The sequence below is a fragment of the Oxyura jamaicensis genome, chromosome 6 (genome assembly GCF_011077185.1).
Source record: "Oxyura jamaicensis isolate SHBP4307 breed ruddy duck chromosome 6, BPBGC_Ojam_1.0, whole genome shotgun sequence".
NCBI classification, from domain to species: Eukaryota; Metazoa; Chordata; class Aves; order Anseriformes; family Anatidae; genus Oxyura; species Oxyura jamaicensis.
In genome coordinates, this window is record NC_048898.1 from 7,312,855 (window position 1) to 7,327,384 (window position 14,530).

The 14,530-nt window shown below is 36.5% G+C and overlaps 1 protein-coding gene across 6 annotated transcripts in view; it reads left to right on the forward strand.

Moving 5' to 3' along the window:
- The window catches only part of CCSER2 (coiled-coil serine rich protein 2), a 68,786-nt gene extending 62,564 nt beyond the window's left edge, over positions 1-6,222 (forward strand). For 2 of the 6 annotated variants that reach the window (XM_035330169.1, XM_035330171.1), the window contains exons 11-12: positions 139-178; positions 3,874-4,001. In XM_035330169.1, the coding sequence (XP_035186060.1) occupies positions 139-178; positions 3,874-3,937 (104 nt within the window). In that variant the 3' untranslated portion in view covers positions 3,938-4,001. Of the gene's footprint in view, positions 1-138; positions 179-3,873 lie in introns of all 6 variants that reach the window. The other 4 variants (XM_035330170.1, XM_035330172.1, XM_035330166.1 and 1 more) reach the window with 2 other exon arrangements.
- The last annotated feature ends 8,308 nt before the right edge of the window (positions 6,223-14,530 follow it).

Here is a 14,530-nt window from a genome sequence, read left to right on the forward strand (position 1 = left end):
GGGATGTGCTAATTGCAATTTAAATGATGAAAAGTTGCAGTTCTGTCATGGCAATTGCTCAATGTTTTGTCTTGGTCCTCTGACATCATTGTCCTTGTCTTTTTCTTGTCTCTGCTTTCCCATTATGCCATTGGCAAGGAGTTGAGAAGTTAGTCCATTACTTCTGTGATAAAGCGTGGTACAGTACAACTTCAGATTTCTTCCCATCTCCTCATGCATTTTCACTGTTTTTTTTTGCCCTGTGCATGATGCATGTCTATTGGAGATGTGCATGCAGTTCTGATTTTCCATAGCTTCGCTTCCTTCGTTCCTCAGAATACCACAGGGAGAAAATGTCTATATTTCATTCTGCAGAGTTATTGTATGGGGAATTGAGATGGGTATTCAGATTAGAGATACCAAATAACCAAAGCAAAACTGAAGGGAATTTTTACAGTAGGGATACTGCAGTGGCTGTTACTGTCATGGCCACACTGATACGAATATGTTACACTGGTCAAGTAGTTGTATCTGTATTGGCTTTTTGTTGGAAAACTATTTCAGTGGTTCAGTAATGAGTATTAATGGTAAACTTGTTTGCAGATGGGTTATTTTTCTCGGGATGATGAGAGAAACAAAAGAATCTTAGCCTAATGCGGTAGGAACTGTAATTTAGTCTTCTTGGTGCATCAGTATATCCAAGTCTTTAAAGCTCTTGCCATTACAGAAAAGACTGTTCTCTTTTCTTGTAAAAAAAGGAATGCATGCACAAAGCGTTTTGTTTAATGTATTTTGATTTTTGGGGAGAATTAATTTTCCTCAGTTGCATGGTACTAGGAAACGTTTTAGAGTTTAACTTCAGGTTTCAGGAGCATCACAAAGGAATGCAGGTGTTTTTGTCTCTCTGAATAGTTTACTTATATTTTTGTCCAATAAACACTCTTAGAATGACAGTCTACATCAAGCCATGATCAGTACCTCCCTGAAATATTATCTATGAAGAGTAGTTAGAGCAAGGCAGATGACAAACTTCTTTAAGACTTCCATGAAATAAAATATCCTTAGAAGGTGGAATGCTTCTTTCTATTCCCCCCTCCATCTTATAGTGGATTTCACCAAGTGCTAATCCTTCTGCTGGTGCTTTCACTACTACCTAGTCATAATTTATTAAGACTCCCTGATAACAAGCAAATTTCTGTGTAAGGCAAAGATGTGAACTATGGATGAAGATAATGCAGTCTTCAGTGTTGAATACCTTGTAAACATTTACCTGCATATTTTGGAAGTGTTGTGTTTCTGCTTTCACTGTAATCTGAATGGTAATGTGTAGCAAACTGGATGGACTTAGACTAAGTAGAAATTCAGTATTAGGAAACAGTACAGTACTTAAAACAACGTAGTGAAAGATAGCTGTAGTGCCCTCCTCATAATTCTGTGCGTGTAGCTGTGTACTACTTTTGAATTGCTAACTTCATGAAAATTATGCTGCTTAGACACTTTTAGGTTATGAAAGATAACGAGGAAAGTACGTAATTGGCTATTTTTCTATGTAAAGCATTAAATGCAAAATTGTCAAAATGGAAAAGCTCAAATATCACCTGTTCTGTTATCAAAACGAAATATCATTATAGAAACCTTGTTTCTTTGGTGTATTTCATTTTTCTATTAATTTCCTATACAAGTTTTAATTTTTTCTATAACTTAAATTTTTCATTTTGCTGATTAGTATAACCAGCATTATTTGATAAGAAGCTAGGATTTGTAGTGTCAAATAAATAATCTATTTTTTAAGACTGGTGTTTAGAGACTCTTTCTAGGTGAGGGGAAAAGTTTTTTGACAATGATTTTTATGTATTTGGATTTGACGCAATACTGCTTGCTATAAATTTAGTAATTTTTGCCTTCATTAGGATTAGAAAATCTGAGTTAAGTATTTATACAGTAATCAGGTATATATTGCTTTGGTTTCAGCTCTCATTTTTAGCAGTTCTGTTTTTGCAAGCATGGTCTCAAAACAATGAATCATCATGGCTAACATTTGTAACATTTGTCTGTCAACTTCTAAGATGGCGGGATAATGGTTTCTGTAAACCATTACATGCACACTGAAAAATTACAAAAAAAATTACAAAAATGTCAGGCTTCTTGTTTTAAGCTGTAATTCTTAAAATACAGAATTACTACTTGTGTTTATTGCCTCCCTTCTGTAGGATTGTTTGCTTAAGAAGGATAGCTCTGCATTTGACAGCACTCAAAAAAATAACGTAGTTCTGGCTAAGTGAGGAAAAATGCATTACTTCTGGAGTATTGTTTTGATATTCATTTGACACTTCTTAAAAATCTTTTTTCCTTCCTTCCAAAACAACCTGTATTCAGACTGCTCAACATGTTTGCACTTACTTGTCCATCACTCGCAGGTATCATTGGTCGAACTTAGATGTTACCTTTGCTTACAGGTAGAACTGGTTATACTAAGTGGAAAACACTCCAGTAAATCTGAATTAGATCAAGAAACCTTGGTATTTCTCCCATTACTATTAAACTTCTCTCTTGATGATGAACTTTCTGAGGATTTGATTTTCTGTAGTAATCCTGCTGAGTGAAAGATGAAAATCTAAAGAATATTGAGATACTCTCTCTTCCTAGAAATGACTTTGGCACGCACAATTACCATCACGTTCTCTCTGCGAATTCTAATAGCTAAAAAGACGATAGTTGGCTTTCCCATTTACAAGCTGAGGATAATTCAAGAGGGTGACTGAAGTGACATAATCCCTAAAGACAAACATTACTGATTTTTCACAGACTGTATTTCACTAGTAAACATGTTATAAATCTGTCTACTATGCCTATAAAATCTATCACTTTGTAAGAATTCAAGTAGGGAAAAGACTAGCTTGTTGTAGTTGAGTGTCTTTCCGTTATAAAGAAAATAATTCAAACCTGAAACTTGCTAAAAAGTATAGTTTAAAGTTTAATAGGTTTGGGGGTTTGCCATGCATTACTGATTTTTTAAAAATTATTCTTCCAAGATATGTGTACAAGTTTAAGGTCCAAGATGTGTTTGTACACACATGAATATTTTAGGTCTTTTTAGAGGGAAGAACAACGAAAATGTAGAAATGACCCGAAAGAGGTATTGGCAATTCTTTTATCTGATTCTAGAATGTCTCTTCTGGCAAAATGTAAAGGCTTCATCAAGTTTTCTTTATCTCCTTGGTTATTAGAGTGGTAGTATATATCTCTAGCTTCACATGTGCTTTGTACAGTTTTGTTGAAGATGATTTCTTTATCACTCCATTTGAATTCACTTCAAGATAAAATGGTTGCCTAAATCTGTTCAGTGACCTAATTACAGCATGCCTGTATCCAATTTTCTGACCTTGGTTAGGTGAGGAAAATGCACCGTAAGTGCACCTGGTCCATTAAACTCCTTTCCTGCCTGTACAGTGTGTAGCACCGATGAAAGTTTTGAGACAGCTAGCTTGAGTGTGCAGTGAATAGAAATTAAAGGATGGATACAGTCTGATAACAGTTGCATTTGTTTAAGAACTTGAGTCAGAATTTGATCAGTATTTGTGTCATTCTTAGGATGTACTGCAGACTAGGGCAAAGCCATCAACCAAGCCTTCTTTATTTTCTTACTTTAAGCTAATACATTTTTTCTGGTCTTTATGTTGCTGTGTATTTCAGTGATGGTTTAACTTTTCACCTAAGTTACAAATCACATTTGTACATGTCCCATGAACCATCCTGTTTTATCAAGTTGAAATTTTGATTTTAAAAAAGATATACAGCTGTTATCAAGCATCCAGTCAGCATACTTTTGGGTTCAGAATGTTATCTGGAGTTTTCTGTGCCTAACGTGTTATTGCATTCTTCTCTCTTGAACAGCCTCAAGTACTACAGCCTTCCAGCAGCCTTCCCAGTTCCACAGACCTCGCCCAGGGAAAACTAGTAAAAATGCCACATATCGAGGCCCACAGTGAATATTCTAAATATGGTGTGCATGAAAATGGCAATCATGAGAATCAAAATGCTGCAAATGGGTCTCTTAAAAATAGCCTGAATGATGTAAACACTTCAATGAACATACAATTAAACGTAAAACATGAGAGTACATCGTATTTAGAAAATGTGAAAAATAAAAATACTGAAGACCCCGGAGAGGTGGCTAGTGATAAGGAAGGGACGTTACCATCTCGTTCTTGTTTTCAGACCTCTGCACGAGATGATGCTAGAGAGGTGCAGACTGAGTTAGTTGTGAAAGGTCAACACTCATTCACATACCAGGCTTCTCGGCCAAAGACTTTAAGAATTGCAAAGCCCCCAAATGCTTTAGTGCCTCCTACAGCGGCCGTACTCTCACGATCTGCAAATCATTCCGCTGCTTCCAAGGAACCTGAGCTTCTACCATCAAGTAGTTCAACTCAGCTACAGCCAACATCTGGTCCAGATGACCTGAAGGGTAAACAGAGTCAGAAAGTGTCCAAACTTCGCCCACCAACTATGTCCTTTGTTAAATCTAAGCAAACGAGCAGCCAGAAATCCACACCGGTGTCTCAAGAGCCTCAAAACACCTGTTTGAAGACAAACATCCCAAAGCCACCAGTACAGAGAAAGGAAAATGTGCAAACACAGAATACCGTTTTGCATTCTGGGGACAGTTTGCCCTCTAATCGGTATTCCCGCCTCCCTAAACCAAAGACACATTGAGAACATACCTACATCTCATTGAATGATATCTCATGTTAAATTACTTCCTATATATCAACTGCCATCGAGGTTGCTTTATCTAAAGCCTATGAATTCTGAGTGAATAGCAAAAAGAGCATCTTCCTTTAGTGTTTGCGTATGCCATTCTATTATGTTCTGAAGATCATGTTATGAGCAGTGTAGCAGTTCCTGAGTGTTAAATTATATGGTAATTCTGTATTAATGATTGTATTGCACGGTGATCTTAATCAAGTACTGAAGTCCAGTGACCATGAATACTAGAGTGCTGCACTGTGTATCCAGGAAGGCAGAAGTTGTTTCTTACCTCTGTTAACTTGATTAATCAGCTAATGAAATTACTATTCGGTTTAACTTCTTGGTTCTGAGTACTCGTTAGGCTGGAGTAGTAGAAAATTAGACTTATTAGTGGATGTTTTATTGGCCATAATTCTGACTCTGTATTCCAGAGGCCTATGCAAAAATCCTTGTATTTATCATTATCTGAAGACTGACATATTTAATGTTATTTAATCTGACGGGTTGGATGGTTTGTGTTGTTTTGTTTTGCTGTAATATGAAGTTGCTCTGTTCTTTATTTATCTCATTTTCACTCTTCACAGACAGTAAGCAGATTTCACAGGGTGAAATGGATCTTCTCTCTTAAACATCATCATTTGTTAAGATATTGTGGTATGTTTTTATTGTGTTCAATAGACACGTTACTGGGTAGATTCTTGAAACGCAGTGCTAGGGATACTTGTGCAAAACCTTATACAGGCTCTTATGAATTGGTAAGTAAGGAGCCTCTGGGAATAAGGGGTCCATAACACCTATGTTGAGGTTGCACAACATGCATTTTAATTAATATATTTTAACTTTTATTGTACTACTTGTATTTATTGATTTCTGTTTAATATTGAAAGACTCTGAAGTACCTGACTTGAAATGTTTGCACAAACTTTGCCATGTGGGTAAGGATTTGAAGCTATTTTACATAATAAAACTTGTATTAAAAAAGCAACTATTTTTAAATAATTATAATTATTAACCCCACTTACTTGCTTTGAGCAATCCTATTATGTCCTAATCCAGAGCTGGTACTCTAAGAGTTTTTCAGAGATGTGTATTTTGTTTTGGGAGTTTTTTGTAAATTTTTTTGTAATTTCTGAAGAAATGCATGATAACTGGGAAGGAGCATTTTGGGGAAATAAAACAACAACAACAAAAAACATTCTTCTGCTCTCTAGGAGAAGTATTTTTTTTTTTTCTGAAAGTGGTCTGGAAACATGAGCCCCTTGTGGTGCAACCATGGGACCGTAACACATGAGCTGAGAGTTAAATATATGCATATCCATTGAAGAGTTTTGAAAACTTAATGGTATGTCCCAGCTCCTATTCTTCCCTTCTTTCCCATCACTGAATCTTAGATGTTACTGCTATTTTTTTGTACTCTTGAATTGATTTTTAAAGTGAGCAGCTGAAGGCTGTTACAATTATTTCACTCCAAATCTGTTCCTGTACAGCATATAATGACAAAAAATGAAATATAGTAATAGTTTGTTCTAGTCTTTGCCTACAGGACATTGACATATTACAGTATTTTCTTTAAGAAAATAAAGCATATGGGTATAGACATTTCATGAATATTTTCATAATCAATTTCTCTAATATAAGCCCTTTGACTAGGGTTATCCTGATGGATACCTTAGTCAAACGGGTGAAGGATAAAATCATATGACTTGAATTTCTCAGTACTTAATGTCCAAGAAAGGTTTGGATTTGTCATGCTGTCAATTCTTTTAACTGACAATGAAGTAGAAAAATGAGAAGCTTAGGGGGGAAAGGGCAGGGGAGGGTTTCTATTTCAGAACTGCTGATAAGAATCTGAAATAAGAGACCTGCGGGACTTTCTGTTAATTGAGGGGGCTGGGGTGAGGAGAATGTAACCAGGAAGTAACAAGAGGAATGTTAACTGTTGTATTTTTTTTGACTTTATAGTAACTGTAAGTCAAGATTGCTGTTACAAATATTCTCCAGAAAATTTACCTTTTCTTGCAAAGCATTGAAATATGTGGCCTTCAATGTAAACATGTGCTTTTCATAACAAAATACAATTCTTATTATCTTTTTTTTTTTTTTTTTTTTTTTTTTTAATATTCCCCAAAATTAGCTCCTGGCAGCTAACTGTGTTTCTCAAGAGTTTAAAAACTGCAGAGGGAATGATCAGATTCCTGATTCGTTTTCTGGTCCGTATAGACTTCCATGGAAGGTTATTTTCTTTCAAGTTTACTTTCCTTGAAGAGAATTTGATTTTATTTTTGGTTGTATATGATTTTGTTTAAAAAGATTATTTTCACTTAATGCTATTGACAGATATTTCACCATGAGTTCTGTTGCTTCTTACTCTGAAACTGTCACCAGTCTGATTTAGTAGTGTTAAAATTTTTAGGTTTACAATCAAAAGTATAGATATCCATTGATCTGCACCTTTACTGAAAATTAAGGAATGAAGTGAAGAGATAATCAGTGTTTTCATAAAACAGAAGATGGTTCGAATTTTTTTCAGAAGAACAAAAATACTCTGTTTTCCCTGTTAAAGGAGCATAACTAGATTATATTCTTCGATGTGAATATACTGCATTTCCCTGTTTTGTTCTGACAGATTAGTTAAGACTGAGCTGGAGAAATCATGATTTGATCACGGATGAGACGGATACTAGTCTCAGTTGTTCATGTTCAGCTGCTGATCTCGCATATCTTTAAAGACAACTGCGTATTTTGGCTTTTCTGACTTACCCAGGGAAGGCTCTGTTGCATGTATAGTAAGTCCAGAGTATGAGCAAAGCCTGTCAGCAGATGGGCCACTAGGAAGAGGAGGAGTGAATTTTGAAGCCCTGCTTCAGTGAAGGATGGGTTGGGAGGAAATGGGTAAGAGGGTGTTGTGTAGAGCGTGTGAAATGGGATTAAGTAAGTATTTTCAGGTAATTTATCTACTTTACGGAAGTTGCAGATGTATTATCAGTATGTGTGCAGATTATCTTCAATGCATAAATCAAAGGATTTGGTATCTTTCAGTTTTTGTTTTTAGATTTCTAAAACTGGTTTATTGCAATTTCTGATGTCTTATTCTTTTGTGCAATATTCACAAAAGTATTAAACTACTGTTCAGTATGTGTGTACAGAGGCAATTACGTTTTAACAAGTGAATAAACACAAGAAAAAAAAAAAACAGAATTGCACTTTAAATGAGCTTTATTGCTTGGAGTTGTGCCTAAAATAATCTAGATGCCTCCTGCTGTGTGGCTTTTGTTTGAAACGAATTTCCCTGCTAGTGTGCTGTTTCCAAGATATCTTCACATCACCTTCACAACATTGCTATGCACTCTAGCATGTTTAAAAATACTCATGTAGTGTACTGAATTTTTGTTGTGCAATGACTTTAATTTTACTGTGGAATTTCACTCTGATGCGGCCAGATCATTACCTTCCCTGAAGCTAGCGCTTTATGTTGCCACTCAAGGCCAATAGCAAAACTTCCTAGGAGTAGCATAGCCCTTAAACAATAATGGTCTCAGCATATATTTTTGTTTGAAAAAGTGCAATGCTGACTGTTAGACTTCCTGAAATAATTACAAAGGCCCTGAAAATACAAAACTGCAATTAATTTTTCATATAGTTCTGGGAAAAAAGTGGTCTCCTTAGTCTCTGCTATGAGATTAGAAGTTAGACAAAGCAACTAGACTGCATCATAGGTCAGTAAAGTTTATTTTGTCCTTGATCTAAAATTTTGTCCTTGATCTAAATGCTCATTTGCTGTAACAATGCTAGAAAACTGAATACCGTCTCTGTGATTTGGTTTGTTAGCATGTCACAACCATATGCACTTTCTGAACTGTCATACTCGGGTAGGTTGCATGTTGGGGGGGGGGGAGGAAATGTTTCTGTTTCTGCACAGCACATAATCCTCTTAATGTGGACATTTTCTTGCCATTCAAATGGAATTCTGTTCTTGAATTGGGCTTCCATAGCTATTCCTTATCTTGTTATAGTGGCTTTTTTCTGAGCAGAGTGGATTTAATACGGTTCTGGTGGTAGGCCTCAGTATAGTTATTTTCCAACTATGCTATCGAGGAAATTCAGTCACTGTTGTGGTAAAGCTGCTCACTGCCTATTTAACTGTAAAAGCACCACAATAAAAACAATGTAATGCCAGTGTCAGTGAAATCTTAAATTCAGTACTAGCTAAAACAAGAGGTACCCTTACTATATCTGCTTTGTTCATTTTGTTTTTTTAAACCCAGACCAGAGTAAATACTGTATATTGGAATTTGCTTGTAAAGTTGATTTAAAACCTGTATGTAAAAATTCTTTCCTCAATGTTGCTCTAGTGAATAAAAATAAAAGTCATAATTCTAATCAGTAGCTATTTCTCCTGACTGTTCACTTTATGTATTTTTTTAAATTCCATCATTGACTGCAGAATTATAGCACTGTAGAGAGAGGGGTTGAGGGAGGGGGGAAGAGAGGTTGTTCTTAAGCTCACAGTTTTATGTTTTCTCATAGTTTTTTTTTTTTTTTTTTCCAGCAGAGTTGCAGGTTTTTTTCTCTGACTTTAACTATGAGAGCATTCAAAAACAAAAAGACTTAGAAAAGCTAAATACCTTAATCTATTGTTTCCAGATGAACAAGGACTGATGTGGTTAGTTTTTACAGGTAAGTTATTTCAATTCTGATGCACAGTTGAGGAAAGCAGATGGCTATTTCATAGTTTTCTTGTGTTGACTAGTTAAAATTATTATCACAAGAGATTAATTTGAGCAAGTTGCTTGATGTAGGAGTCTAAATCAACACAGTGCATATATACATATAAGCATTGGGTTCCTGGTTGCATATCAGTATTTTGCCCACACTCTGAATGATGTATTTTCCTTGCAAGAAAAGGACATTCGTTTCACTAATTCAGTCTGAGATGTTTGCTTAGATGGAAATCAAAGTTTGAGATTTCAGCCAAAATTTGGGGATTAGTAAAGGGGGAATTGTGAAGTTAGAAAAAACTTTTAAAAAGTGCTGCAGACAGATGCTTGTAATCCTTAACCTAAGGTTTAATTTTGAGCTTCTAGATCTTTGAAGACTTCTAGAGGTTTTGGGGGTGGGGAAATTCTGGATAGAGCTTCCAAGTTCAAACATGTTTTATGTACCTTCCTCATCAGAGAGCCAAAAAGCCAGCTACATCTTTGCGGATCCTCCTGCTTTGCATTTCTGCTGGATAAGTACACTCTTCATTGATGACGAGACTATTATAGTGGTGTCTAATCCTATCAGTGGTCATCAGATGATAAACAGCTGATGCAATGACTATGTAAGTAGTATTCCTAAAAAGCAATAATTCACAGGTCCCTCCCATTTTTTCTTCCCTGCCCTCTCCCATCCAGAGACAAAGGCCTTGCAGCCTTGCTGTGCTCAGACTGAGAGCAATGTTCTGCTCACACTGGGACACATCTTTACTGTCATTGAGCATAATACTATATGTGAGAATAGGGTGTTTGGTGATGAGAAATTTCTGAAGGCCCCTTCCTTTTGCAACCCAGAGTCAACATAAGAATGTTCCTCTGGTGCAGGAATAGTTTAGTTTCGTGAACACACCTGAATACAGCTGAACCATGAGACAAATGAATACTGAAGGATGTGTAAGGTTGGATTCATATGGTTGCTGCTTTCCTAGGTTATGAAGATCAGCTGCTCTTTCAAATGAGAATTGACTTTTAGCAGAGGACATTGAACATAAATATCAGAGCTCTGAAAGTATGAAGCTAAAGGCAGAAATAATTGCCTTATATAACAGACCAGAAACTGTTTTAAGAATGATTTTGAAGTTGTTTATTCCAAACCAGAGAAAAATCTGGAAACTTAAAAGCTGTTTAAGTAAAATCCTTCCCTCCATCCCTGTGTCTAGAAATCATTTCAAGTTATTGAAAGCATTTGAAATTCATGACAAGATACTGCTGTTATTTTTAAAGCTTTCTGCAGCACAAACCTCAGAAATACCCTGAACTTCCACGCATTTAAACAGCTGTGGAGCTAGGACACTTTAATAGTTACTTGACTTGCACTTTTTTTTTTTTTTTTTTTCCTGGAAATGTAGTTATTTCAGAGAAATGTTTAGACCGTTGTGGAACCTCACATTCTGGTGGAATGTGCTTCTCTTAATACATCTTCCCAATCAAAAGAATTGTTCAATTTTTACTCTGAAGAGACCTGATTCATTAGTTTAGATGTTACAGTTAGAAAGAGAGGGATCCTTGAAAATCAGCCTGTGTAAATGTCATTTCATTGTGATTGTCAGTATAAAATACACTGCACAAACAGTGGTAAATTTAAGTGGTAGTAAATAATTTATATATATCAGAAGTGTATGCATACAATACCTATGAGCATTTGAAAACTTGGGTAAATTAATCTGATAGATTTCAATGCATAATAGTATTAAAGCCCAGCAATTCCCACAGTTCTTTACTCCATTTTAATTGCTCCTCAGTTTGACAAACTACACTAATTATCGTGAGCTATCTGTAATCACAGTACCTTAGTTTCTGTATGTATAAAATGAGAATAATACCAGTATTGGTGAAGTTGAGAATTGCATGATTCATTCATGACAAAATGCTGACAACGTGACAAGGAGGAAACAAGTCCTCGTGTACTTTCTTGAACACTATATACATCTCCCTGCATTTACCTGCTAGGTAAGTGATTGTCTTTAGAAGCATGAGCTATACAAAAGGTTTTATTTTTTCTTTTCAAAAGGGAGGGGAAAAAAAAGTAAGGTAATTCCTTGTAGGGTAAATATCATAGACTTCACTGGAGCTATGTAATTAATACCAGATCCAGCAAATTTCAATCTTATTCGGTTCCAGAGCAGTTATCTTCAGGAATTTTTAAGTGTAAATGAGAGAGAATACTCTGCATGCAAGTTACGTGTACCACACAAGGCAAACTGAGGCCCTAGGAGGAAGTTATCCTGGGCATATATATACCAAACACTAGAGTAACAGTATCATGGGGCAGCAGGAACCCGCATCCCTGGCTTCATGGAGGCTTCATGGATGATTCTAGAGGTGTACATAATGCTTATCGCAAGAGTTGCAAGTTTTTTTTTGTTTTCCTTTTTCATTCACTTTTGGCAAAGCAGTTTGTGTTGTTCAGGCTCCTTCCTACAGGTAACTCAAAATTCAGTCCTGTTTTATAATCCTTCTAGAGTTCTGCTCTGTAACTTCTCTGGGTCGCTGCAGAGGTGCTTCTTTTTTTTTGTACTACAGCAGTAACCTGGAAGTCCCCAGTCCCAGGTGAGAGAGCCCTTTCTGTGAGATGTAGCAAGCGGTAGTAGCGAAGCAGTTACTGCTACAAGATGCACAGCAGAAGGTTGTCAAGCTGAGTTGATCCTGCCAGGATCTGAACTTATGTTTGTAGAAAGTCTGATGCTCAAACCATATGCTTATAAGCTGTTGCAGATTTGGTATTACTGTGCAGGGAAGCTTAATGATACGCAAACTCTTTGCTAATAATACTCTTGTGCATTTTATGCTGGCTTTCAACTTCTTACTTCAAAAGAGTTAGTTAAGATGTGTGTGCACTTTAACTGCTGTTGAAAGCTTTGTGCGTTGTGTTTCTGGGACATGCAGGGTACTGAAAACAATACTGTATGTTTGTAGTTCTATGCAAAATACATATTTCATTAAGAACATACTTCCAGTAGCACTTCTTAAAATTACTTCAAGGGTGTTAATTTTCTCCAAACATATTGGACTATCTTTGACAGTTCTTCTGCCATGTAACATCTGATTTTATACCTTCCTTTTAAAGAAGGAAAAGGGAGGCTATTTTCACACTGCAGTACTGTCTTTTGCACTGCTAACAGACAGAACACTGCATCATGTGTGTCATGTTATGTTTACCAGTCTTACCTGGAATGCAACTAGTTGAAGTACAAACTAATCAAGAAATTAAGTTGAGACGCATGTGAGAAGTATTGTAGTGGTCACAGGATAAACGCTGTGCAGGGGCTCTTCAACAGTTACCACAAGCAATAGCAAATGTCACTCCACAGAGCTAACTGCTTTAAACTGAGTCCCAGATGCACAGACCTCAGCAAGCACATCCCAGGGTCTTCAGGGTAAACAAAAAGTCCTAATAGTATCCACTTTCTTGAAGCACTTGGAGTTCTACTGATGAAGAAAAAGGACAAGAATTAAATATTTTTAAATTGTAAATGCATAGGAAACAGGTGGATAACAACAAGGAAAATGAAATACTTGCTGGGAAATCTCATGGAAAAATACTTCCGTTTGCCTCCTTTTCTGATCAGCTTAAAGAAGAACTCGTATTTTCATCTCCCATGATAGCCAAAACTTGAGTTTTTGCCCTTCCTCCACCGTATTTTATTTCAGCTAGCCGGCTGCCTTTTGCTCCTGCAAACAGCAGAGGGCACTGCAATGCAAGCAGCTGGAAGTGCACATTTATGAATATGTGACTTCAGAGTACGTCGAAGCACCTTCCCAGGCATAGGTGGGGCTATGGCTTTGACTAACATATAGATAGTTCATCCTCTCACTCCGTCCTGTTTGCTCTGATGGACAAGCCCCAAACTAAGTAATACCGATTGATTTAGTTCCTGTGAGCAGAAGCAACATTGCTCAGTTGAATGAAGCAATCATCTGTTTGGAGGTGGAGAGAGTACAGCAGACATCGATAACCTTAACTGAGGCATCAGCATCATTTGAACTGGAATAACAGAGCTGGTTTTCCCTGCTTGGTCTCTGTGACAGGCTGGCCTTGTTTCAGCCAGCTGTATTTATCATTCAGTTCACTGCTTAGGCTGGAAATTCACAAGGGATATGGGAGATAAAGACTGAACATGCTAATATGTTTGCAACTCCAAGCCTTCGCAGAACTCTTTAACTGCTCTTTCAGTGCACAGAATCCTCTGAAGAGAAAATTGTGCCTGGGAAGGGTTGTCCTCTTCAATATACTCCAACAATTTGCTGTGCTGGTGATGACTTTTGGAAAATTACTTAAGGAAAATGTATGTGTGTTTTTTTTCTAATCGCACATAAATGTTAAATACTGCATATAATGTAGATTAAATAATCAGAAACGACTTCTGCTATTGGGTCCTTGGTTTTCAATGCTCTTTAAATGAGCCTGATTTCTTGAGCATAAATTCGTTAAATCTTTTTAAAAATAAAACCAACCAACCAAAACAAAACAACCACAACACACTCCTAAAGTGTCTTATGTGTTACCCAGTGGGTAGGATTTCCTCATTGGACCTTCAGCAATGGAAGCATTTGTCACATGCTTATACTAGTATAATTAATTTTCCATCTCTCAGTTTTCTGTTGTTTTATTACCACTTGCACTGTGATAAACAGATTATAGCGGGCAGCCTCGTTTCAGTTAGCTCTTCCTCCTGCAAAGGAGGAGATGTTATATCTGAATTTGAGAACCTGGCTTAATTTTCTTACCACTGAGAATCAACTGAAATGCTGTGAAAATATTTAAAGTGGAATTAAATTGGGGACAAGAACTATACAGGTTTTAGTGTGAAACTTGAGAGGTATTGTGATCATACTGCTTCACCTAAAGATCACATTTCTACAGCTAGTGAGAGTATGAATTAAGGTTAGATGAATTTATGAATTGTGTTACTGCCCTGAATTAGGATAGATAAAAACAAGCAATTCTTTTCAGGGAATTAAATTAGACATAGGGCTTGATTTTGACCTGTTTGTTTCAGGGAAAACTTGAACTTAACTATTTTTTTTCCTAGTAGTTCTGT